At 43.7% G+C, this 27592-nt stretch overlaps 1 protein-coding gene across 7 annotated transcripts in view; it reads left to right on the forward strand.

The window, feature by feature from the left end:
• The window catches only part of KDM2B (lysine demethylase 2B), a 1060697-nt gene that overhangs the window by 871705 nt on the left and 161400 nt on the right, over positions 1–27592 (forward strand). For 2 of the 7 annotated variants that reach the window (XM_086942994.1, XM_086942997.1), the window contains 3 exons: positions 656–916; positions 7342–7392; positions 9284–9322. The exons of 1 other annotated variant lie outside the window; for it this stretch is intronic. In XM_086942994.1, coding sequence (XP_086799120.1) covers positions 656–916; positions 7342–7392; positions 9284–9322 — 351 coding nt within the window. Of the gene's footprint in view, positions 1–646; positions 917–7341; positions 7393–9283; positions 9323–27592 lie in introns of all 7 variants that reach the window. 4 more of the 7 variants (XM_086942996.1, XM_086942995.1, XM_086942998.1 and 1 more) reach the window with 4 other exon arrangements.

Here is a 27592-nt window from a genome sequence, read left to right on the forward strand (position 1 = left end):
CCCAGCGTTCTAATGCCCAATGGGACCCAGCCAAAGATAGTTCTCTTTGGAGCACTTTCCAAATAAATATTTCTTGCAGATAAATATGCACCCAAAAATGTTAATTTTTATTTCATAGTTTTCATTGTTTTTTTTTTTTACTTCCTTAGGTTTTAGTTTATTTTTACTCACTTTGCCCAAAGCCATGTTTTTTCAGTTTTTCACTGATATTATAAGTTAAGGGTGTTATGGATGTACTCTTACCCTCCATATCATCAGTATAAAATGGAAGAAGAATGTCTTTAATTTGCATTACACCGGTAGATCAGCTAACCTGTCCCCGGTAGCAGTTTAGCTCTTCAGAGCTGGTTTCCCTGGGCACAAGCTGAAGGTTTAGAAAAGCTGAACAGAAATTGGCTTCGGTTAAAATATTATCTACTGTGGGTTTAGAACTGTAGAGTTCAGATTATGTCGAATATAGTGTATTAAAAAAATTACAATAAATGTAATTTTGAAAGAGTCATTTAAAACCTCTTAAATATTTCATAAAAATCCATAGAGCTCCTAAAATAGTGACTTTTGTGCATTAATTAGCAGGACTGGTAATGAACACAACTTTAATCTTTGGATACAAGATATAAAGTTTGTTTGTCTTTATGTCTTTTTGGCGCACAAGCAAAAAAGGGGGCCGGGATTTAAATATGCTTCCAACCTACCGGGATCACTTCTAAAGGAACAGAAGCCAAATCGTGAAAATACAGAAGTCCCAGAAGCTACACAAAGAAAAATAGAGCTGGAGGAGACTCCCATAACGGAACCCGAAGATCTTCCTCAAAATCAACCTATAGATTCTATTCTAAGGAGAAAATCAGATGAAGTGCACTTGAAACGAAAACGAAAAATCGAGAAACCTCAAGAGCCTGGTGTTAGAAAACGGGTACGAGAATTTTATGTTGCAATGATTCAATGTGTTGCATCTCCAAGAGGCCGTGCTTCCTTCTTGTGAATCTTGCACTATAGGTGTAAAAATGTTACATTTGTACACATAGATATGGTAGATTGTGAAAAACTGAATAACAATTGGCATCAGGTATTAGCCTCTAGAATTTTAAATGTCTATTTGATAAAGGGCTCCTATAGAAGTAGCAGGGGACCAGATTATTTTTGCAGATGGGTGTTATGTACAGTTTCGCTTCAAGCCATGTAGTACTTGATCCACTTGATCCAGACCTGCATTATCCCTGTTGTAAAGTTGATTGTGTTTTGTTCTTTGTGTCCTGGCACAAACTGTTAAACCTTGCCTTAGAAGGCCTTAATAATTGATGTTTTAATCACAAGGGCATAATACAGATGGACTGAGTTCCTTGAAGCGCAGTCCTCCACATTTTCCACACATAAACTGGTGTCTGCCCTCCCCACCCCTCCAGTACGTCCAACAAGGTAATATTCAGAATTAATATAGAACAAACTGCAAATTATTTTGATCTTGGTGCTACTAAGACATTGACTGCTATCTAACTTGATGGTTCTAGTTTTATTAGATTTTGAAGAATAACATTGGCTGTTATGGCCATGCAATATTTTATCCTGTTATCTGCAGGAAAAATATTGGTGCTTTCAAGAAATGTGTTAACCCGTAGAACATTCCTACCTGATTTAAGTTTAAATTTGTTGATCTGACCTGAAGTAGTTTTTGGTTGCTCTATAGCATTTGTATTATAAGGGACTTTAGCCTTGTGATTCATCTTTGCAAAACTGAAAAGAAACCAATGGTCAATCCTGGACCTTATTAGACTAGCAGTCCCTTGTGTTGGAAAAATGCAAAGTTTATCTGTTCAAGAGGGTAATTAATTCTGTTGGAAGCACAGGACGCTTACCACCACTCTTTTATTTTTGTTACATGTGAGAGTGCCAAAAAGAAAGTGTGGGCTTGTTATTAGAAGCTGATATTATCAACAACCCCTCTCTTTGGTCACAATGCTCTGCTGGCAGAATACAATTTTCAAATTCGAGTACCTTGGCTGTTGCTCACATCAAACATCTTAGTGAATATCAAAGCCTACCATTAACATTTCTTGGGGTACAACACCTCTGTCTAATCTTCCTATCTTGATTGTGAACCTCTCCACCTAAAATGAGTTAGTCCTGAAATCATATAAGCCTCTCTTCATCAGAACAACCCAAGACACCATTATGGCATATACTTTACTCCTGCTGAAAGCGATACTGCCATCAATGAGATGTTCCTAGTCTATTTCAGTTTTCAAGCCTGTCGAACATAGTCTGGTTTATTATTCAATAGATCACTAAGGCTTGCAACTATGTCATTGCAATGTTGTATATGCCAGAGGCCTAATGTAAGAGATGTAGAAAATAACATAGCCTGAGGAAAAAGTGTAATGTCTGCCTAATCTATTGCCTCTGCTTATTATTTGGGGTTTGAACACCTTCCCATTATAAGGTGTTTTCCATTTTAAGCTTGCAACCCTGACAGAGTATTCACAGAATCTTCAAAGTAAGCATATAGATATCTGGTTCTCTTAAGGTGATCTCCCTCTTGCAAGGTTTAACATAATAACCTCTTAAGGATGAAGGCAAGCTTTTTCCCATGAAATGTTTTCTTGGGATTCTGCGGGGGAAGAGTGATTCTGATGTGTATGGACAGCATCTATATGCTACTGCTGCAAGGACAATCACAGACTCTGATCTTCTCTGTTGTTGTTGGATTAAAATGTTATCCTAAACAAGCTTGCCTTTGACCCCAGGGCTTCCTGTGATTCGAAATTGTATTGCAAAATGTTTACTTTCTTTTACTCCTGTGAGATGGTATTAGTCTGTACCTGCCCTGACCCTCGCAGTTTTTCTTGGAAGGAAGGTGATCCTCTTTATCTATCTTTCTATTGTCAAATGAATTGTTGAATCTCTTTATAGACCACATCGCTCCACTCGTGTCTTTCCTTCACTCATTCCAGCCAGGTTAAATTTCATAATTTGGATATCAAAGAAGCTGTGTTTTATTTCTCCCTGGTTTTCTCATCTTTAGGGGAAATGCTAATGGCAAATATGCTTCCTTGTTTCAGTATTCTACTGGATTTACCTTTAGCTTCTTTTAATGACCCATCAAGGGTTTCATGTATGGACTTCCATAGACTTGTCTTTCAAGATTAACCATACGGTAGCTCTTAGGGCGATTCCTATGTGCGTTCTGTGTTTATTCTGTATCTAAGTTGTAAAATGGAAAATTAGTTGGACCAAGCTGTATATTTCAGCCTGTTAGCTTGAAGCTGTGCATTGACCTCGACTTTAGTTAACTCCCATCCTTCATTTGGCCTGTAAGTAGAGTTTGCTAGTAATAAATGTGAAGGAGTCCTAAAAAAGAACATGCACCTGTTGTTAATCTCTGTAACTCCAGTTCTCAAATTCTTAGAAACTTTCTTTGTATTGCCAATTTCTAGCCTGGACGCCCACCTTGTTGAATTAAAATAGCAGTTTCAATATCACTAGCTTACATGTGGGATGTTTTGAGGCACATTTTGTGGCACTTGGATTACAGTCCAGTAGCCCACTTTAGATTCGTCTCACCCAACTTGAGGATTCACACATGTGATGGCTAAAGTATTGTATTTGGTAAAATGTCCTAGTCAGAGAGATTTAAACTTGTACAGTCATAAGTGTTTTTTATTTTGGGCAGGTAAAAAAAGCTCTTGCCTTAGCCCAGGCTATTATCACTACTTTGACTTTTTTGTGAGACCATAGCAATCTCCTTAGTAAGATTAATCATTTCAGGGGAATCAGCAGATATAAAAAGTCTTCTAAAGGAAAAAGTTGTATGATCAAGTAAGATTATGTTGTGTGACTGGTCGCTTGTGTTCAGGATTTTTTATAAATGGGCCTTGTTCTATTACACGTGGCCAAAGTGTTTGCTTCCTAAAGGCAAATGCAAATGACCAATATTATGCTGGTTTGATACAGGTAACCATACCATGGTACACCAGGAATTCCAGCTGTATAGAAAAGAGCAACATTAGAGCAGACTGGCAAACGTTATTTTTTGTAATCAAAAGTGTTTTTGTGCTTAGAGATACTAGGAGTACATATTGAAGAAGAGGACAAGGAAAACAAGATCCATAGAGTGCTGTCAAACTATTAAAATAATTACAAAGTATTCCTGTTCATTAGTTTAGATTTGATGTAATAAAATGTACAGTATCATAAAACCAAATAATTTTGTTGCTCACCGATCATGGATTGTCCATATCCAAAGCTCTAGGGTGGTTGGAGAACAAAATATAGCCCGTTTGTTGTGTTTGCTCAGAAGTTCTGAAAAGGTTGTGATCCTTTTTTATGAACCCATATTACAAAGAAATGGTTATAATCACACAGACCTTTTCAGGAAAAAACGGTTACACGTGTGCATTGTTTTTAACCATATCTCAAGGGATGCTAGTCGAAGTGAGCTCAATTGAGGTGTTGACGTATCCTGACTGAATGAATTAAAGTGAGCTTTAGGGTACTTTCCCACCCCAAGTAATCTTCAGATGCTATGATAAGAAAAAGGAGGCCGAATCTACTTGCAAGAGAAAAGCCAGGTTTTTAGTTTTGTCTGTGTAGTAAGATATGTTTCCCTAGTATATTACAGAGGGGCTGGGGGGGCGAATTCCAAAGCTAAGCCAGAGGAGAAAGTGCAATAGAACTATTAGCACTTCCCAGTGAGAGTCCATCTATGAATAAAGGGAGCAACCTTGTATTAGATTTTTTTCAAAAGGGTCCTGTTTTATAGAATGTTTGAAAACTACAGGGGGTTTAGGTACAAGGAATAGTTGGCTACTGGAGCTAATTAAAGTCCAGTCAGATAAGAGTCTTACAACCATCGCACGAGAAGGTAGGCTCAAAATGAGCCCATCAGCTTTTATCTTCCCTGCCCTTTTTAAAGGGTCAGTCCTTCCATGCACTATTCTAGCAGTGCTGCAACAGAATTCTCACTTTACAAACAAGGAGGAATTTTTCAATAAAACCATTGTGATTTTTTCCATTAAAACTGTCGTTCCAAAGAAAGAGGAGTATGGCATTTAAATTGCACTGTGCCATTTATCAGATGTTGTGGCCACAATTAGTTATTGTTCATCCGGAAACTTTTATTTTTCACTTATTGCAATCTGTTGGAGAGTTATAGTTATTCCTTTACTTTCTGGTCATTTATGGACAGTTATTTATTTGGGATTATAAGAGCCGGTTCTGTAGTGAGCAACTTAGAAACTATGGGTGACTATTAGAAGGGTATATTTGCCTATCTTTTACCCTTTGTTTATAGTTAGTCCATGCAGCGTTTCAGTTCCAATCTCTGGATTTATAGATTAGCAACCTGTCCCCGTCTCAACTAGGGGTTCATGATGAGCAGACCTGTTCATAACTCTAGGTGTGTGCCTGCCCACAACCCCCTGAAAAGAGCTTATCCGATGACGATGCTGTAGGAGGGTAGCAGAGTTGGCAATATTCCCAGTTCCCTTCCCAAACGGTGGGGGAATGCTATTTGGGATTGTTGAAATCCTTCTGGACTTAACTTTCTATTCAATCATTTTAGGTAAATCGGGTTGGATTGGCCGGATCATGGCTTCCAATTCCGGGGCCTTTTGTTTGTTGGATTTGCACATGCTGCTTACCACTACACAAGAAAATGCAGAGGTCATTCAACAGTTTTATTTTGTTCAATTGGTAGGAATATGTGATGGTGTTTTCAGAGCTCGTCCTCATTCTCTTGTTCTGCATTTGGAGAAATTGAGGCTTAGAACGAAGGCCTGTGTTTCCGATGTTGCATTGGTCCTGTGTTGATGATATCCATGATCTTACTGGCTACTCATGAATGATCAGAGTGGGAGTGTGGTTTGCAAGTCTTCAATTATGTTTTAAGTGGTATCAGTCCAGGCTTAATCTGTAATAAGCAGAGGCTTGATATCCATTTTTCTTCACTACTATTGACTCCTTTCAGGGAATCTCCTTCTCCCACTTCTAGAGCTCCTTTTTATACCCTCCTCTAATATCCTGTCTGCCTTAAATGTATGGTGCATGTAAACTGTTTTGTTTCTAACGGTCTGTCAATTCTTCGAAGAATCGTATGTAGGGTAGAAAATGGTATAATCTTGGCGCAGTCTAGGTATTTCAATATTGCAACTTGAGTTTAATAATTAATTCAGCTCCACAGAGCAAGTAAATACCTTTTACAGTCGCGTATTTTCCAGTGTAAACTGAGTGATGAACTAACTCAAAGTATAACAATATAGGAAATTAATAGAAGAGAATGGAAGGCATTAAAGTATTCACTGGTACAGAGTAAAATCTGCCTGCACATGCCTTTTTTTGCATAGTACATACTTGCTCTAAGCATGGTGTAGGATTTAGATTTCTCATCAGTTTATTAATCGTTTACCTAAGTACATTTATTTCCCAGTCTCCTGCAGATTTACAGCATACTTTCCGTGTTACGAGTTTAATCAACTGATTCCAATTCTCTGCCATACACATCCCTTTACCTCCTGTTTTAAACAGCTTCCCAGATCCATCTCTATCAGGGATAAAATGCAGTGTTCTGGTGAAGGTTGTTGAACAAATTTCTGCTTGCATATAAGGTATCTACATGGCTTGTTGGGATGTACATAACCTTACATTTCAGCCTCTCCCACTAAACCTTTTAGTGTTTTTAGGAGAACTTTGGACACTGTGCCACAGACAGAATGTTGAACTACTCATGAAAAACACTCACAGAAAGTGATGTAACTGCTAAACCAAGGAGTCCACTCCATAGTAAAGTGTTTGCTTTTGTCACAGAGGAAGAAATGTTGATCCAGATTTGCCACAAATAGTATATATTTTGTACTAAAATCGTTTGCATTATATTCTCTTCTTAAACTTGTTGCATATATGTTTGATGCCAATAGCATGCTGTAGGCAATAAGAAGACTGAGATTGACTGTGTACAGTACTTGCACCTTTGGTATTGAATGGTCTGTAAATTGTTTTAGGTAGTATGGTACGCAGATTATAAATTTTGTGATTGGCTTCCCCTTCTTGTTAAGACTTACACTTGCCTCATTTGTTAAGTGAAAAAAAACAACGCAGTGTATGCATACAGTGAATCACAGTCTTTTTTGTCCCATTGGCAGCATAGTGTGCAGAACTGACAGTAGTTTTAGATAACCAGTTGTGACATTAAGTATATATTGAACTAGTCTATGGGTGTGCATTGTGTGCAGGCTAGAGCTCTCTCATTCATCATTTACAATGTTATTGCCTTTCAATGATATTGTGTTGTGGTGTTAATGTAATGTTAATGGCCTTCGTTCATTTGGTTATTTTTATTGTTCTTAGGCCGTTATCCTCCCCTTGCGTGTTCTCTGCAGGCAACACTTCCTAAAAAGGGTAAGCCTGCCAACAGGCCTGATTTGATTTATGGTTTATTGTTTTAATCATGCCTTAAAAATCAGAATAGTTTGGTTTGTTTTGCCTTTCATCATTAGAACATAACACTAACCGATTGCACTAGATTACCTCTATATTAATATGTAAATTATAGCGATAACTCAAACATAATGTAATTGACACAGAAACGTTGTGTTCATTATGGTGAAGTAATCGATCTAGCCCCAGACAATTTCATTTTCTTAACATTTGGAGACTTTTTGTACTTTGCTCAACATACAGATAGATTTTGGTTGAAGAAAAGCAAATGTGAATAAAGTGTCTTAAAATTCAATAAAGAATCTTAAGCGAATAGCCCCATTATGATTTCTGTTCAATTACACACACACGTGCTAGACTTATCGAAATTTTAACTTACATTTCTGCCAACTTACATTTCATATGTGCCATTATCATCCATTTGCTTTGCACTGTCCATATACAGAGAAAATAATTGCATGGACTAGGACAATCCAGGCCTGTTCTTATATGTAGTGTAAATATATGAAAAACTCGAAAAGCCCAAAAACATGTCGCAAGTATACACAACTTGGAAATCAAAGAAGAAATAATGTCTAGACAAACTGTTCAGATAAATTAGAAAATAATTAATTAGATCAAAGCAAATTCATTCATTTCTCCAATTTACTAAGCACTGGAAGGAGCCAGTTCTGATTAAGGGCTGTACTTTAGCACTCCAGTTATGATGCGTGTACCCTTAGCACCGCAGATTTTAATGCTGGCAAACAGAATTCCGAAGTTCACTGAGGCCAATGGAATAGTTGTGCATTTCTTAATGAAAAGTTCCTTTTATACCATTCAAGATTTAAAAAACGTGTATGTTCAATATTTAGTATAGCAACTGAAGTTTATTGACATCACGAAAGGTGGTTAATTCTCAATGGCGTTTCAAACAGAATCCTGTAACCACACCTTTGTTAAAAATATAGACCGAGTTTGTTGGGCATGCCTGATAAATACCTACATTTCAAAGCTTATATGCAACAAGCTAAATGCATAGTATTGGTAAAGCTTGAGTTATCAGAAGCACTTTACACACCGAAGATCAGAAAGCCACTCATAATTGATAATACATTGGTAGTTTTGTAAGCAATATACAGACAACACTCATTTACAATTTCATCCAGCCAGACTCAAAGTAAGCTAAGCATGTTCAGTGACTGTATTTTGCTCTAAATTTACAGCCCATTATTTAAATCATGGTTTCTAAATTCTGCTTTCTTGTGAGCTATTTAGTATTGAGGATAAAAGAAATAGACTTGGACCTAATATATAGCGGTCTTGATTTTGTTTTTTTACGCTTACGCTACCAACAAGATAGAATGTTATGTTAAGTGGTTAGGTTAATTTTAGTGCCTGCATTTCTAAATGTATTATAGGCTTGTTATTCTTAGCTTAAGTTTCCAACTGTATTTTGGAGGCTTGATGTTTCTTACCCAAGTCTCTAACTGCTTCTTTTTTGCTTAAACCGCTACGTTTACCTTGTGGGCTGGCTGTTTCTTGCTTTCTAGCTGTGCTCTTGTAGGGTTGCTGTTTCTTGCTCTTATTCGCATTATTGTAGGCTTGCTTTGCTTGCTTTAATGTTGACTTGCTGTCATGGAGAACCATTCTGTTTTTTAAATAAGCTAGTACAGTAGTAATTCAACCGTACCGAATTGCAGAGCTATGCTGTCCTTTAATATCCATGATACTGCCAGCTAGTAAGCAGTCTACATTCATCATTCCTCGAACACAGCATAGCTTTGCAGTAGGATGTAGTTGGCTAGGCTTGAGTGTTCCTTACTATGCTGACGGTGAATAAGCTCTTGTTTTATTTTCTTTCATTTAACAGCTAAAACTTGTTAAAGAAGAAAAGCTCTTCAGGAAGAAGGTACACTTATCAAAATCTGTGTGCCCTGCGCTTTTACTTTTTTCTGCGGCTGATTTTTTAACAACTTGGAAAGTTGGCTTTCAGGATAGTTTTTTAAATTGTTAATCATGTAATTGAAAATCAGTAGTAACTTTCCAAAACAATTTTGAAAACCATATTCGATGTAGATGTATGGAGAAGTTGGCCTTTAAAACCTTGCTTTTCTACTTAGTGGGAAAAGTTGATCGTATGTCCAACTGTAGTATTTCTATCCAGAGGAAGTCACTGGGCTGGTTACCAATTTGAGTGGGTTCGGCACATAAGCCTCTATCAGGTTATTTTATGAATCTTTTAATTGTGGTTTGAAAAATGTATCTGATGGAGACTTCTATCTGCAGATTCCTTACCTTAGAATTGTCTCCAGGCGAGAGCCTGGATCCGGAAATTTTGTGAGCAGAACTCCTGCGCGCATATAGGTGGTGACTTTGATCTCCGCATGACGTTGCCAGTATCATCCTCATTGGAAGTGACCTGTGCGGTGCATATATAGGTGCCCCCCCTAGCGCTCCGACTTCCTTTCTTTTCTCTCTGTGCCTGTCAGCGCAGGTCTTGAGCTATTCGCCAGTCACTCTTAGACAGACTCTTTTTTTGACCTCTTGTTGAAGTTTTTTTAGACTTTCTCCTGGTATAGCAGGTATGTCCCCTAGAAAATCTGGCTTCAAGACCTGCAGTGCCTGTCACCGACAGATGTCGGTGACGGACATGTGTCTTTTTTGCATCGTGGCCACGCTTGAGGCACCAAACGCAAAGACCTGCGTTGACTGCTGCATCCTGCATTACCACGGCCTTGAGGGAGTGATCCCTCAAGCACCTGGTTGCTCGCTGTTGCCATGGTCTCGATTCCTGAATCGGTTGCAGAGTCATTGATCTTTGTCTAAATCGCCTGGGCAAGTCCCACAGAAATGCAAAAAAAAAGAGCCAGAAGTCAAAGAGGTCTTCGACTTCACCCTGTCCATTGAACTAATCTGAGGAGACGAGGGAACGTAGTCATTTAAGGACTAGCTCCACGGTTCATTCAGCCTGGGCTGGCTCTTCGCCTCCTCAAGTTTCCGGGAGCCGGAGTGACCTCTGTTCAAGTCCACAAGTTTTGAGGCCATGTACCTCATGGGCAGACCGTCCCTGCTGGCGCATTTGGGGTTGGGAGGAGTCGCTACTCTTCCCTCGTGCGGGGCGTTAGTCAAGCCCCTTGGATCCGCGAATGGATCCAGACTGGTGCCAGTCGTACCATCTTGGCCTTCCTGACGTCTATACTGTCTGCCGTAGCAGCACCGTCCCCTTTCTCATTCCTTACTTCGACACTGAGCCAGAGTGGCGGCGTCCAATACAGACTCCAGTGCAATACCCCCCAGACCTGAGCCCTAGTTCTATGGGCTAGGACTTGGGTAATATTGGGAAGGGGCACTGGAACCTTATGAATTCCAGCCCTTAGACCTCAACATGAACGGATGTGCAGAATTGGCAGACACCAGTTGACTGGACACTTCTCTAGATACTTCCATGGTCTCTCCTCCTACTGTGGGTACGGTTAGAAGAAGCATCTTTTGCTAAGGTAGGGAGAGGGACGGCTAAGAATTTGGACCGTAGCCTACACTCAGTGGCAATCAAGACTAAAGTCTTGGAAGAGGTTTATGCAAGGTTATGGTCCAAACCACCTAATCTAGTATGCCTAGGTGCTTTTCAGTTTGTCGCTATGTTGTGTAGTTTTTTGGGTGGAAAGCTCTTTGACAATTCTTAGGAGTTGGGCCAGTTCCACCTCATGGGTATGAATAAGTGTAGTGTTGAGTGTCGATTTTCTTGTAATTGTTTGATTTGTTTTTCCAAATTCATTGTTGTAGAACGCTCATTCCTGTCCAATTCCTCAATGTAATCACTTTCTACGCATTTTTTAGCTTTTGAAACTTTTTCACATTCCTCATATTTTCAAAGCTTCCTTTCCATAGTATGTTTATAAAACATTTCACTTTGCAGCCAACACGTGTTTCACCGTTCATACAGCCTGTTAGGCATGGGCTTTTTCAAAGCTGTAAGTCAACATATTCATTATTGAGTTATTCACATTCTTCGCAATGCGTTTCACACCTCATGTGAATCTTGATATTCTTTAAAGGGAGTGCTCATGGACGTAGACCTTGTGCCGTGTTCATGCTAAGAATCCCCTATTTGGAGATTAGTGTGCCCCTTTAACCCTCTAATGAAAATGTTTTTAACGGTTTTTAATTGTTATGCTAAGCTAATAAACTACCATACTTTAAACTAAACTTGATTAAATAAAATAAAGGCCACTAGTATTCTAAAATAGCTTGTTACCTTTCAGAACAAATATCCTAATGTTGTGGTCCTGTATGCATCCTTGTTTAAATTTTGTCAAAAAGGTAATAGTGTTTCCTTATACATAGTCTTATGCCCACTCTTATGTTCGAAGCATGTGTGACAGTAGATACACATGCTTTGCATACTCCTGCCATCTAGTGTCCAAATGTGATGTGTGCAATTTTTTTTCTTCAAAGAAGTCTTTCGAGTTACAAGGTTAAGTGACTCCTCCTCTTGATGATAATGTGCATGGGGATCTACTCCATTGTTAGATTTGTTTTATTCCCGCTGTTGGGTTCAGATGTGTATTACTGCACACAGATTCGAAAAGGTTTCGGACTCCTCTTGGTTCATAATTCACCTTTACCCTCGCCAGTATTGTTGTTGAACACGTTCCCATCTGTGGGTTTCCAAATCTGAAAAGTATTGCCTGCAGGATCGATGCCCTCGACCAGCCACCCTTTTGGGACGATCTTTCTATCCCTTTGTCTTTGCCGTAGAATGCCCTGCTGATGGAACGGACACCGTTCCGGCCCAAGGTGCCACGCTAAAAGTACCCACGGGCTGACCTTCATTAAGTCTGCAACCTGTGCATGTCTCCCAACCACAGAGAAGAGTTCTACAATGCCGGTCTATCTTTTCGGTTGAAGATGCAGCGGAGAGATGTCGACGATATTCCTGGCATCTTCGGGCACCAGGATGTTGAGGAGGAGGAACAGCGTGAGGCCTCTGCGGCCAAGAAAGAGGCTTTTTCCAGTCCAAGACTTCGACTCCGCTTTGGAAATTGATTGACCTCCAGATGCAGGACCTTGCACTTGGTCAGTGTACTTTAAGTACGGACATCCCCATCCTGCTACTTTAAAAACATTTGGTTCTGGCCAACAAGCCATGGTAGTCACCGACAATCCAAGTCTGATGCCCCACCCTCAGGCTCAGTTCCTAAATTCCATCTTAAGCCGACCACTCCGGTTCCGAGCCGACCGGCATCATCGTCGGCCCGACCACTTCGGCAGACCGGCACCGATATAAGACTCTGGTAATTCAGTGAAACCAATTCTCCACAAGATGCAGGAGAGACTCCTTGTCCTCCAGTAGCAAATCCAAATACAGCCTCCCACTGGGTGTATTCTGGCCAAGAGTGTGGTTCCTACACTACCTCCATCTAAGCTCCAACTCCCCTTTGGAGAGGCCATTGATCTGCCCGTGCAACCTAAAAAGAAGACTGACAAGGCCACCAGTCTCTTACACCCTCCTACACCAACTCCACCACCACAAGCCATTATTACCACACCTCCACCACCTTCACCCTCTCCCCCTCATTCTATGGGTGATCCATTAAATGTCACTTCTCAGGGGTCCCCTTGTTCATTCCCAGGTAGGCATGGGACAGGGGATGAAACTTTGAATGCACCACTGATCCTTGGTCCGCTACAATATGGGCCCTACAGGGGATACTGATTCTGACCTGTACCCTGCTAGGCCATCTCCTCCTGATGACACAACCTCTTATCATGAGCTTATTGACAGGGCTGCAACTTACCGTCCGGTACCACTCCATAAGGCACCTATAGAAGAGGATTTTCTTTTTCAAAACCCTATGCACAACACATAGCGCAACAAGGGTATGCTGAGACATACAGATATTTTAAAGATCCTGCGAGAGTCCATATCACTCGCAGAGTCGATAAACAAAAAACAAAGCCTCACCCTTTTTAGGTCAGAGGGCAAATTCCACCTGACTCTTGGAAGTTTATTGATGCCTCTGGCAAAAGTGTGTTACGCAAACAAATGATGGACGGAATGCTGAATAAATCAAACATTCACCCCAGTCAAGAAATCTGGGTTAAATCCATTGTTCTTTTGCTCACCGGGGTGAATGTATGACCTTGTTCTGCATTCTGTCCATCAATTGTTCTTTTTGCATTTGTCACCCCGAATGGGATGGGTATGCCCAGACTTGTGTCCCGTGCTCTCCATGCCACTGGAGTCAAGCTATCATGGCTGATTGGGGCTGAATGCCTGAAACATGTCCTAGGATGCTTGTTTCCAGGCCATTTTGCATCTGGCAAGAGTAGCAGCACCATCTGCCAATCACTGGCGTATTGCTAACACCATGGGGTTATTGGTCAGATACGATCCTGCCCACTGGGAAGCAATGGAGGCGCTGCTCCAGCCCCTACCCGAGGAGCATAAAAAAAGGACAAGAGCTTGTAGCTGAGGGCAAGCTAATTTCTAATAGCTCCATTAGGTGCACCCTTGACTCTCCAGACACTGCTGCCAGGGGCATTAACATGAACATTTTGTTGCATCGCCATGCCTGGCTGCGCACATCTAGCTTTAAGCCAGCGGTCAAACAAAGCCTATTAAATGTCCCCTTTGATAAAGAACACCTTTTTGGCCTGCAGGTTAACTAGGCCCTTGAAAAGATGAAAAAGGACACGGAGGTTGGAAAGTCTATTACAAACACCAGCTCTCTGTGGCTTGTTTTGTCACTCCTCCAATATGGCGGTCTCCAAAACGACACCTTTAGATGCCTTTACCTCATACCACTGAGGTCAGAGTCTACACTCGTCTCTCAGAGGCGGTTACAGGCACACATACAGGGGTAACAACTCAAAGAATAGAGGCAGAGGTGTTTCTCCATGTAGTACTGCACCCACCACAAAACAGTGACTCTCTTGTCCTTACCCCGATCATATCACACCTGTCTGGGATATTGTAACAGTTTCCCCCCCATTGGGTGATCCAGAACATCGGATTAGTGAGTGTTGGACATTATCTGGAGCTCATTTCCACACCTACAAACATTCCACCTCGCACTCACAGGCTATCTGGAACACCAAACATTACTCAAACAGGAGGTTCAAGCTCTTCTACTCAAAGGAGCCATAGAACTCGGCCCTCTTTAACATCAAGTTTCAGGAGTATACTCCCTTTACTTCCTAATCCCAAAAAGGACTGATCTTTGTGGCCAATATTAGATCTACGACCCTTTAAATCATTACTTCCTGTCAGACCATTTCCATATGGTCAGTCTCCAGGATCTGATCCCACTTCTACAGCAAGGCGACTTTCTATCTGCCCTAGACCTAAAAAACGGCTGCTTTCACATTCCAATACATCCGGCGCATTGCAAATACTTGCAATTTGTGATAGCAGGCAAAATTGCCAATTCAAAGTCCTCCCATTCAGAGTACCTACTGCACCTTGTGCATTTACCAAATGCCTAGAAGTAGTAGCAGCACATTAATGCAGACAAAATATTAATGTCTTCCCATATCTCGACGACTGACTTATCGAAGATAGCACTCTTCCTCTATGCCAACAGCACATTCAAAATACTATAACCCTGCTTCATCAGCTATGTTCTACCATCCATATACAAAAATCTCACCTACAGCCCTTACAGATTCAACCATATCTAGTTACTTTTCTAAACACACAATTGGGATTAGCCTATCCTAATACAACATGAATCCAAAATTTCTAAATGCTAGTACCACAGTTCTAAGCCAATCAACAATTGACAGAAAGAACTGTCATGTGCCTAATAGGGAGATGGCATCATGCATTGCCCTAATCTCCCCCATGCTAGATTACACATGCATCCGTAGCAGGAATGTCTAGCACAACAATGGTCTCAGTCACAGGGTCAGTTAGCGGATCTAGTGTTGATAGTCAGCCACACTCCTCGCTCTCTGCACTAGTGGAACACAAACTGTTAAAAGGGTAGCCTTTCCTCAACCCTGTTCCGCACATAATCGTGACAACCGATGTATCACGGACTAGCTGGAGTGCTCACTTACCAAATCTCACAATCCAGGGTTTCTGAGATACAAAAGACCGGGGTCGTAACATCAACTGACTGCCTAGAGGTTCAAGCATCTAGCATTGAAAGCGTTTCTACCTCACCTGATAGGCAAGGTTGTCTTCGTCCTAATGGACATTGTGACAACAATGTACTATGTACAAAAGCCGGGGGTTGGGGGTGGGGCACGCACTCTACAGTTATCACACCTATCTCGGACCATTTGGCGTTGGGCTCTACATCACAATATTGATCTATTAGCAGAATACCTCCCAGGGACAAACGACTTTGCCGACCTCAGCAGGATGCTCAAGAAGTCCATGAGTGTGAACTCCACCCCAAAGTCGCTGTACCTTACTTCCAGAAGTGGGGGTCTCCACAAATACATCTGTTCGCCAACGCAGACAACACAAAATGTCCAGACTTGACCTCCAGGTTCCCACGCCCACTAACCAAAGGGCAATGCTCTATGGATAAATTGGTCCGGGATATTTGCCTATGCTTTTCTGCCTCTCCCTCTACTTCAGTTTCTGATTCGGAAGCTCAGGCAAACATCACTCGCACTCCTACTAGTAGCTCCCACATTGGCCCAACAGCCTTTGCGCACTTAACTTCTCGAACTCTCAGTAATACACACGATAAGCAGGACCTTATCACTCGGAACCATGAAGAAATGCGGCACCCAAATCCCAGGGGACTCAACCTAGGCGATTTGGCTCCTGAGGTCATAAAATGTGTTTATTCTCAATCTCCCACCTGAATGTTTTGACCATTATCAAAGAAGCTTGTAGGCCTAACACTAGAGCATGCAATGCAGCTAAATTGAAAGGATGTGTCCGTTATTGTCATAACCGTATTGATCTATTTAACCTCATCAGCGTGGCGCAGATTCCTGCGCTGTGCTGAACATTCTAATGAGCCAACGGGATCATGACAGAACGGTTCCGTCATGAGCACAGGCCAACCGACACTCATGACGGAACCGTTCCGTCAATAGCATCGAAGGGGTTAAAGCTACAATACTGAACATGGTTTGTTACGTTTTTACATCTACAACTTTCTGAACTTTTGTTCATTTCCATTTGATTACATCTGGCTGCAGTGGTCACCTTACTCCAAAGTCGCCAACACCTGTCTTTGTTTAAAGTATCGGTCATAAAAACTTTTATGGAAGGCCTTAAAAGAATGATTACACCTCATTCCATCTGCACCTTCATGGAATCTTAACATTGTTCTCCCCATTTGACTCCTTATATAATTGTACCATCCCGTTTCTGTCTTGGATGGTCGCTTTTTTGATTGGCATCACTTCACTTAGATGTGTTAGTGAGCTCCAGGCACGACCCTTAGGGTAACCCTTCTTCCAGCTACACAGAGATAGGGTGATTCTTCAAACCAACCCAACATTTCTTCCAAAGGTGAGCTCCCCTTTCCACCTTAACCAATCACTTGAGTTATCTGTATTCTTCACTCAGCTAGACTCAGTTGCAGAAAGGGATCTTCATACATTTGATGTTAAAAGAGATCTAATGTATTACTTTGACAGAACTAAAAACTTTCGTAAAACTAAACAACTTTGTTGCTTTTTTACCCTTTCATGGAGAGAATCCCATATCCAAATCCGACATTACCAGATGGATAAGTAAATCTATTCAAACATCTTATGCCAAAGCCAAGAGAACTTTATCAATGCCCCCTACAGTACACTCTACTTGCAAAGTAGGGTCTTTCATGGCTTTTCTGGGTAATATCCCACTAGCTGTTATATGTAGAGAAACTATATGGTCTACATCACATACTTTCACTAAGCATTATTGTGTGGATGTTCTAGCATGTCCACAAGCTAATGTAGTTCAGGCAGGGCTAGTTACACGTTTTCTAGACAACTGCAACACCCACAGGTTAGCCACTGCTTTTGGAGGGCACTGTTTTACAGTCTATGTAAAGCATGTGAATACAGCCACACATGCCTCAAACGGATTTTTACTTACTCTGTAAGGTTCTGTTCTTAACATATAGTGCTATAGATTCACATGCTCCCACCCTCCTTCCCTGACTCCTGTGGTTATTGCAGTTCCTTTACCTTTTGTTTATGCGTAGCGATCTCTTTACTGACTCTTACTCTCTATACTCCCCCCGCCTGCGAGAACACAATCTTTTTAATGAGCCCGTGCTCACAATCACCTAAAGGAGGTGTCCCCTTACCTCGTGACTGGAAAACTTCTTCGAGAAAAAACGCTTGCAAACATCCGGACCCAACACTAGATGGCAGGAGTATGCAAAACTTGTGAATCTACAGCACTACATGCCAAGAACAGATGCTTACCGGGTAAGTAACATAATCCATTCGAGGCATGCGCGGCCGATGTTACTCTGGGTAATGGAAAAGATTTGGCGAAGCTCAAAGGCATTCACCGTGCCCGGTTGCCAAGAAGCAAAATATATAATACTTGAAAACTAACCAGAGTTCTCTGCTTGTTTTTTCAATAATTTATGCGTCCCGCTATGCCTGAAAGGGTATTGTTTTGACTTATACTGGGTGCTCCCATGTGTCTGGACAAAGCTATATCTCTCTTAAGAGCTCTAATGAGAGAAAACCATGTCAGGAGTTGCTTTTATTCATTTCAGGTTGGCTTGGATTGTATTGTACCAATCCAAAGCTGTAATACTGTGCCTGGAGTGGTCAAAGGCTTTGGTCATTTTACAGATTGGCATGGATAGCACTGTGCTAATCGTATGCTAAAAGACTTTGCTGTAAAAATGGCAAAAGATTTTTTCCCTTTCTATCTCGGCGTGGATGCTAATGTGTCAATCCTAAGCTTGAAGACTGATAGAAAAGCGGACATTTGAGGTTAGCAAAGTGTGTTCCTGGTGTTGAGTGCTCCTTACTTGAGCTGTTTTCCACCTAAACTTGAGAACTACCCAGTGTTCTCTGCTTCTTTTTTTGCGTAATTTATACGTGACTCTATGCCTGAAAGGGTATTGTGTGTGTGTGTGTGTGTGTGTGTGTGTGTGTGTGTGTGTGTGTGTGTGTGTGTGTGTGTGTGTGTGTGTGTGTGTGTGTGTGTGTGTGTATATATATATATATATATTTTGATATGCGCAATAGTTATGGGCTATAATAGAGGTACCGAGACACTCCATCACAAAAAGGTTTTAGCTAAGTGCGGTTAACTACAATATGTCTCTTCCCCGGGAGACCAAAAAAAACTATTTCATGCATTAATAAGCAACTGTGCAGGAGCATTAAGTTATTGGGATCAATCCCCAAGGACCTAAAGTTCTCATAAGATGGCACTGTATGTGTGCAAATATTTCCTACCTTATAGTTGGAAGTTAATCTGTTGTAAACTGTATCTGCGCACAAGAGTTCTTGGAAGATGACCAACTCTTTGTTGGGTATGTCGGCACGAAGTGGGGCAGGTTGTTCTGAAATCAACCACCTCCCAGTGGATTGTGCTGTGCATGAAGGTCTGCTACGCATTGGCCAAGAAGCAACCCCCTGAGGGCTTGCATGCTCACTTTTCCAGAGCTAAGGCTGCACCCTCTGCATTAGAAAGAGTTCTGGTCCTTGGCATCTGCCAGTCAGCAACGTGGACTTCCCTACACAGGTTCATGAAGTATTACTGCCTGGACAGTCAGGTCCGTCGAGATGTGCACTTTGCTCGTTCGGTCCTGCAGGACTTTTTTGTGTGTAACAGTTTTGTGGACCCACTTCTGGACAGGGAACTATTCTGAGGTAAGGAATCGGCGGCTAAAGGATTATCTGATAAACAAGTTACTTAGTTGATAATTCTTATCTAAAAGAGACACATTAGTGAAGGATTCCTTACCTTCGAATATCCCCAGGCATCAGACTGGATCCGGAAAGCTTTCGTCAGCAGTACCCCTGCGCGTTGATAGGCATTGTCGTACGGCTCTGCGCGCGTCGTTGGAGTCATATTAGCCGAGATGACGCCACTGGAGTTACTTAGACGCGCCCAAGCGCGCTGACATCAGTTCTTTTTCCGCGCCAGCAAGCGCAGATCCGGAGAGAGCGGTACCCCGTCACTTGTTGACGAAGTATTTTTTTGTTATAATTTGTGAGTACACTGTACCCCTGGTGCATAGGGATGCCCGGTTTCAAGCTTTGCGAGGCCTGTCCGCACACTGTCGCTGATGGACCCGCACCGTGAGTGTCTCTTCTGCCTGGGGCGCGACCACGACACCGATTCGTTCTGCCACTTCCGGGCCATGGCCCCGAAAACTTTGCCGGGGCGATCCTGAAAGTGGCTGGAGACCCAAGAGTCGACCCAATGTTTCAGGCCCCGGTCCTGCGGGAGGTCGAGGGCCTGGTTGCGGTTGCAAGCACCATCATTCAAAGTCTTCGCACTCGGAGTCCGGTAAGGTGAAGCACAAAAAGTTGAAGAAGCGTCGCCGCTCTTCGTCCTCCCGTGGCGGGACACGGCTGAGGGTGCAGGTGGCACCGCCCCAGCGGCTCTGACGGAGCCTGATCAGTTACTGTTGGCCTACCCACCTTTACCGGGTCCATCGGCGACTCCGGACGAATTGCAAGAGTTAGTGTCTGCTATGGCATGTATCTTCGGCCCGTGCTGCCCTGTCTGCATACCTTGGGCCCCACTGTTCCGCGTTGCTCAACGGCTTCGGCCCGACGTCGTCGACGCCCAGAGGCCTCCATGGCCGACACCGGCAGCAGGAAACGACGGCACCGTCTACTACTTTTCCGACATCTGCACGGTGCCGGAGGAGTGTCTCCCGACGCCGATGGGTGATTTGTACCCTTTCATTCACCTACGTCCTCTTCCACTTGTGGAGGAAGTTGAGGACTGGGAAAGGTTTGAAGACCCTCTCGCAGCACAATGCAAGTCTGTCCCCGACTGGGATGAGGATGCGGAGACCGGTGGCCCAGATTACACTCCAGTGCCTGGTTCACTGCCTCCTTCTGCTACTATGAAGGAGAGTGGTACCTTTTCAACAGTGCTGCGTAGGGCGGCTGAGGCTCTTAACCTCGAGCTCCCTACAGTGGCTGTCAGGACCAACCTACTGACAGAAGTGCATCGGCCAGCATCTTCTTCTAAAGAACCGCTGTTGACGTTTAATGATGCACTCACTGATGTGCTTCTGGGCACTTGGTCCAAGCCCAACACAGGGGCCCCTGTGGACAAGGGTGTAGGCTGATGCCCGGCCCCGGGCGACCCCAGCCTTCCTCACCCAGCACCTTACACCTGAGAGTTTGGTGGTTCAAGCCTCGACGTCCCCGGGCACATTTCCTTCTGCTTCACCAGATAAGCAATCTAAGAAACTGGAGCAGTTTGGGCAGAAGATTTACTCTTCGCAAGTTCCGGACTGCAGTCTGTGAACACTGCCTGTCTCTTGGGCTGCTATTCCCATTCTGTATGAGATGCGGTTGCGCAGGTGCTGCCTCAGTGTCCGGAGGGGTCCCAGACAGTTCTCTCCCGCGTTATTGCGGAAGGGAGAGATGCGTTTTGGGTCTTGATACTGCTGATTCCCTGGGTAGAGCGATTTCCACATAGTGGCGCTACGCCGTAATGCCTGGTTGAGGACGGCTCGTTTTTCTGCGGATGTCTCAAATACTTTGATGGACATGTCCTTAGATGGCACTCGCCTTTTTGGTGATAAGGTGGATTCCACATTAGAGCGTTTCAATAACTCTCGAGCCACAGCCAAGTCCTTAGGCCTTTCGGCCACACGTACTCCTTCTGCTTCTACCTTTCGTTCCTTTCGTAGCTGTGGTAGGGGCGTCAAAACACGTTAGTTTCAGAACAGGCCTGCCCAGCAACAGTCCAAGCGCAGCCGCGGGTCATGGGGCCAGCATGTGAGTCAGTCCACCACCATCCACGCAGCCATTGCCTCCACACCCTCCTAGTCCGGTGTTTCAGACCCACCAGACGCCAGTGGGTGGCAGGATTCGGCAGGATTCGTCATCACCTCCCCCACTGGTGCACCATTACATCAGACAGGTGGGTTCTGGAAATTGTTCGAAGAGGCTACCTCCTCCACTTCGAGTCTACCCCCCCAGCCATGCCACCACAGTTCCACTGCATGTCGGGGGATCATTTGGCACTTCTCCAGCAGGAAGTTACGGCCCTCTTGGCCAAGGGGGCCATCGAGCCCGTTCCGACGCCAGAAGTAGGTCGTGGTCGTTACTCTCACTACTTCTTGGTTGCAAAGAAGGACAAGGGTCTATGTCCCATCTTAGACCTTTGGAACGTAAATCTCTTCCTCTGAAAGAAGGAGTTCAAGTTGCCCACTCTGGCTCAGGTCTTCTCTGCTCTAGGCCCACAAGACTGGATGGTAGCACTGGACCTACAGGATGCTTATTTTCATATTCCTGTCCCGCCCGCTCATCGGCGTTACCTTAGATTCACGGTGGGCCAGGAGCATTTTCAGCCCGAATGTCCCAGACAGTGAGTTCAGGACATTCGGGCTATGATTCCGATCTTTCAGCCCATGTCCTGGGTTTCGGTCAGGAAACCTTGAGGCTGCTGGGACTCATGGCATCCTGTGGACCAACCATGCCATGCCGGCTCTGCAGTGGGACCTGAAGTTCCAGTGGGCGCAGCACCAGGGGAACCTGTCTGACTAAGTCCAGATCTCGGAGGGCACTGCTCAGCAATTGCAGTGGTGGCTCACGAATCAACATTGGGTCAGCGGCAGATCCCTCTCCCTTCCCCAACTGGAGCACACAGTGGTGACGGATGCGTCCATCCTAGGATGGGGTAGCCACATGGGAGAGGCGGAGATCAGAGGCCTCTGGTCTCCGGCGGAGTCCCGACTCCATATCAACCTTCTGGAGCTTCGGGCGATCCTTCTTGTACTGAAGGCATTCCTTCCCTCTTTCAGGGGGAAGGTGGTGCAGGTGTTCACGGACAACACCGCCGCCATGTGGTATTGCAACAAACATGGCGGGGTGGGGTCGTGGACCTTATGTCAGGAGGCTCTGCGCCTCTGGACATGGCTGGAACGTCACAGCATTTCCTTGACAGTTCAACACCTGGCGGGTTCTTTGAACGCCAGGGCGGACAAACTCAGCCGCCAGTGTCTGATGGATCACGAATGGCGCATGGTCTCTTTCAACAGTGGGGAGAGCCTTGGTTAGATCTATTCGCCACAGAAGGGAACACGCAACGTCCGCAGTTCTTCATGTTGGAATTTCCAAGGTGGCACTCGCTTGGCATTGCTTTTCGTCACAAGTGGAGCTGCGGTCTGTTGTACTCCTTGCCGCCTATACCTCTTTTATCCAGAGTGCTGAATAAAATCAGGCACGACCGGGCCCAGGTCATCCTTGTGGCTCTGGACTGGACTCGGAAGAGTTTGGTATCCCGGGCTACTCGGTATGAGCCTGGATCACCCAATACGACTTTCTCTGCCGGAGGATCTTCTGTCGCAGCAGCAGGGGACGTTTCTCCACCCAAACCTGTACAGCCTCCACCTACATGTGGGGAGATTAAGTGGCGACAGTTGATTCTATTTGATTTGCCTCCCGAAGTTTGTGATGTCGTTCTGGCAGCCAGGCACCCCTCCACTAAATCGGTGTATGCCTGCAGGTGGAACAAATTTGTGGCATGGTGCATAGCCAAGGCTGTGGATCCCCTTTCTGTCCCTCTTTCTGAGGTCCTTTTGTTCCTTGTTTCTCTGGCCTGGCAGGGCTCTGCTCTGGGCACTATCTAGGGCTATCTTTCGGCCATTTCAGCCTCTCTGGTCTTCCAGATCAGCCTTCTCTTTCCAAGTCCCCTGTTGTACAGAGATTCTTAAAAGGCTTTACGCATATGTTCCCTCCTGTTCCTTTCAAAATGCCTCAGCAGGGCTTGAATCTTGTTTTAACTTATCTTATGTGCGCTCCCTTTGAGCTGCTTCACAATTGTCCTATACGTCTTCTGACTTTAAAAACTGCCTTCCTGGTGGCTATCACCTCTGCCAGGAGAGTGATTGAGCTTCTGGCTCTTTCTTTTAAGCCTCCTTTTCTGTCTGTTCATCTGGACAAGGTTGTGCTTCACACTCGTCCTTCCTTCTTGCCAAAGGTTGTCACTTCCTTCCACATCGGGCAGACTATCACCTTGCCCACTTTCTTTCCGCCTCCGCACCCTTCCAGTGAGGGAGAGAGGCTCCACCGTCTGGACCCAAAAGTTTGCTCTCTTTTTACCTGAATCGCACACAAGCATTCCGGGTGGATGACCAGCTCTTTGTTGGCTACGCAGGCGCCAAGAAAGGCTGAGTTGTTCACAAGAGGACTATCTCCCGCTGGGTTGTCTTGTGTATCAAGGCCTGTCATTCTATGGCTAAAAAGGAACCTCCAGTGGGGCTGCATGCCCATTCTACCAGGGCGACAGCAGCTACTACTGCATTGGGACGTGGTGTCCCCCTGCAAGTCATCTGTCAGGCAGCCACGTGGGCCTTGCTGCACACTTTTACCAAGCATTATTGCCTTGACAGTCAAGTCCGGAGAGACGGCTTCTTTGGCCGTTCTGCTCTCTCTGACTTTCTGCTGTGATCTTGGTTCTCACACCCACCACCAGGATTGGTATTGCTGGGGTATCTATTCTAAGGTAAGGAATCTATCACTAACGTCTCTTTCAGATGCACAACGATCTATCTGTAAGAGACATTAGTTAGTGATAGATTCCTTACCCCCACCCATCCTCCCCGTTCAGCGAACTGATTTCTAGGGTTAAGGTCATCCTTTCGGGCCCTAGTTTCTATGCGCCAGTGGTCCGTATCTTACATGGCTCTGTGTTCCTGTCGCCGAAAGTTGTGTACAGAACTGACGTCAGCGCGCTTGGGCACGTCCAAGTAGCTCCTGTGACATAATCTCGGTGAATATGACACCAACGACGCACACGGAGCCGTACGACGACGCCTATCGATGCGCAGGGGTACTGCTGACGAAAGCTTTTCGGATCCAGTCTGACGCCTGGGGATATTCCAAGGTAAGGAATCTATCACTAACTAATGTCTCTTACAGATATATCGTTACACAAGTAAGTAACTTGTGCATCTGGTAGAGACTATCTAGCCACAGATTCCTTATCGGCCCACCTATCCTCCCCGCTCATCAAACTGCTTTCTGGAGACATGATTTTTTTTCCCCCTTTCAGGACCCTAGTTTTCCACATCTGCGGTCGGTGTACTTTGTGGCTCTGCATTCCTGGCTTGGAAAACTGACGCCCGCATGCTGGAGTGGTGCCTATATTGGCCATGCGCACGTCCCTTCCAGCGCAGACAACGCCATGATAACCCAGACGACGACACCTACCTGTGCGCAGGGGTACTGCTCACAAATATTTCCAGATCCAGTCTGATGCCTGGGGACATTCTAAGGTAAGGAGTTTGAGGCTAGATAGTCTCTACCAGATAATGCGTTACAGAAGCTAAGTAACTTGTTCTTCACTGCGTGTCTTTACAAAGAATTTCCAGAAGGAACTTCTTTGATCTCGTACTGTATCCAAATCTTGTTTGCCTACTAGAGTTAATCAAATTGGGTCCCCAACTAAAGCTTCCTGTCTATGAAAACCACTTGGCAAATTTAGCTTCGACAGCTCTTTTTTTAATTAGGGTTTTAGAAGAGGTTCCATCTAGATTAATAATCGTGCTTGGAATTTACCAGATACCTTACTTATAATATCATTTTTAGTGATCAAATACAGTTTCTCAAAAAGTGAATTTTGTCTTCGAGTCTGCACTCAAAGGCAGTGTCCTTCGTGGATTTATTTTCGGTGTTACATAAAGGATGCATCGGGCTGTACGAACTAAAATCATTTACTTCTTTTCAGAACCAAACCTTTTTTTTTGTCTGGTAGTATGCATGCTACCAGTTAAAAATCTTGTTTCATAGACCTGAATACTCAACTGCTTCTTTACACACCTTTGCTCTGCTGATTTTTGGCATGTTTGAATGTTGGATACCTCCATCAGATGGTGTTTGCTTGGCAATATCCTTTTAAAAGGTCAGTCTTAATCTGGATCATTTGTTCCCAGACTTCTGCAGTAGTGTGTGCATCTTTTCATGTGTAAGGTATGTCATCAGAAATCTGTGACCACAATTTTCAAAATGCTACCTCATAATTTAGAACCTCCTAAAGTTATTTGTTATATTTCAGCAATGCAAATTAGATCACACTTGGCTATAAATAGGGCCTTCGAATTTGGTTGATTTGGAGTACTTTTATATTCTGTTTCTGAATGTGAGTAGTCCTATTGTATATCCTGCATCATAGGCCCCATCTGTGAAAGTGCACATTTTGAAGTGTAACCCTGTGTAAATTGTAGTCTACTTTCGCTTGCAAAAATTTAAAAAGCATATTCATAAGCAATTTCCACATTAGTGTTTAAATCTGAGAAAGTACCTAAAACAGGAACATTTAGAAGTGTGAAATTGATTTTTTTCAGCTAGGCTTGCAGCAGTACCAGAGATAACTCAGTCTCTCCTTATTTTAATTCAAAGGAAGTAGTCCTGTTGAAAGTTTGAAGTTGCCTGCAAAGAAAAAAGTGCAATAGTATTTGACAACCTTCATTTTGCAGAGGCTGTATACTTGTTTTGTAAATGATGCTGTTGTGATTTTTTCACATACTGAGAACTGGTTTTCTCACTTCAGAGCTCATCCTTCTCTCCATTAGAAAGTTTTGAGTGTCATCAGCAGAAATCTCATGTCTGTAAAGATGAATGTGAAATTAGAGACTTAGTTACTTGTCAATCAGTGTTGCCTAGCATAACTTTCCCTGCCCACATGTAGTGTACATCACGTTAAGAAATCAAACCTCTTTCTTTGACAATCATGTGGTGATCGAACCACTCTGTTTATTATTAAAAGATGGGCATTTTCAAAATTTAAATTTTTCTGTCGAGCCAATTAATTAGTGAGATTATCAAAATGGAGGTTATATTTGATGCTATGTTGAAATATTATGAATTCTACATGTATGCCCAATGCTTGTAGGTTTGACAGTGTCTCATTGCATCAATATTGGATTTTCTGTAATGAGATTCTGAATTTTCTATTGACTTGCTACATTTAATGCCGATGAATTGTAAGGCGTGTATTTTCCGAACATTTTTCCCTCGGATTAGGGGTGTGTACTAAATAAGGTCCTTTCTGTTTTTAAGTTATCATTTTTTAAATGCAGTAATTTGAACAGGAAAGTCTAGAGTCATTTTCTATCTGGTAAGTACTTTTAGCCGCAAATTCCTTACCTTTAAATTTCCCATGTGTCCGTCTGAATCTTGAAGATTTTTCCAGCAGTACCCATGCAAGCCAGTAAGAGGTGTAGATCTGCTCCGCATCTGTCGTCTGCGCTGGAGTGTCATTGCAGTACCTATATATGCGCCACTCAGGTATGCTGATGTCAGTTCTTTTCTTTCCGCACCAGCCAGCGCTGTTCCGAAGAAGAGCTTGTCTCGCTGTTGTTTTTTGACAGGAATTTTGCTACTTTTGGTAGATGTTTTTTGAGGTTTCCTCCAGGGTGTGTCGAGGATATCATCACATAGGACAGGTTTTATACTGTACGAAGCTATTCACCGGGCGAAGTCGGTGATGGATCCGCACCTTGTCTGTATGTGGTGCCTGAATTGTGACCACGACAACAAGTTGTGCTCTGATTGATGGGACATGGCGCCTAAGGCTTTGAGGGTTCGGTCCCTGAAGCTGTTTGCAGCCTGGCATGCCACTCAGCAAAAGACAATGTCCCAGTATAGAGGGAGGTCCCGAGATCGTTCAGGGAGTCCCAAGTCCTCTTCGTCCCTTTAGAGATAGTCAGGATAGTCAGGCAAGAGGCCCAAAAAAAGAAGAGCAAGAAGCTCTTTGACTTCTCGTCCATCAACCTACACAACGAAGGAGCATCGACATTCACAGCCTGATTCTTCGCAGCATGTCACTGTGTCGGCTCCGCTTCTCCCCGAAAATCCGGGAGCAGGAACGAGCCCGCCCAACTTTAAGAGTTTTATGAGGACCTGGGTCGCATATTTGAGTAGTCTGACACTGTTGAGAACCCTTGGGCCCTGCTAGGGTGTTCTAGTTCCGCACCAGTGGCTCCGGCTCCTGTGGGCCCCCATGGATCCAGTAAAGGATCCGGATAGACGCCTGTCATACTACTTCGAC

Source organism: Lissotriton vulgaris, chromosome 11 (assembly GCF_964263255.1).
Source record: "Lissotriton vulgaris chromosome 11, aLisVul1.2, whole genome shotgun sequence".
NCBI classification, from domain to species: domain Eukaryota; kingdom Metazoa; phylum Chordata; class Amphibia; order Caudata; family Salamandridae; genus Lissotriton; species Lissotriton vulgaris.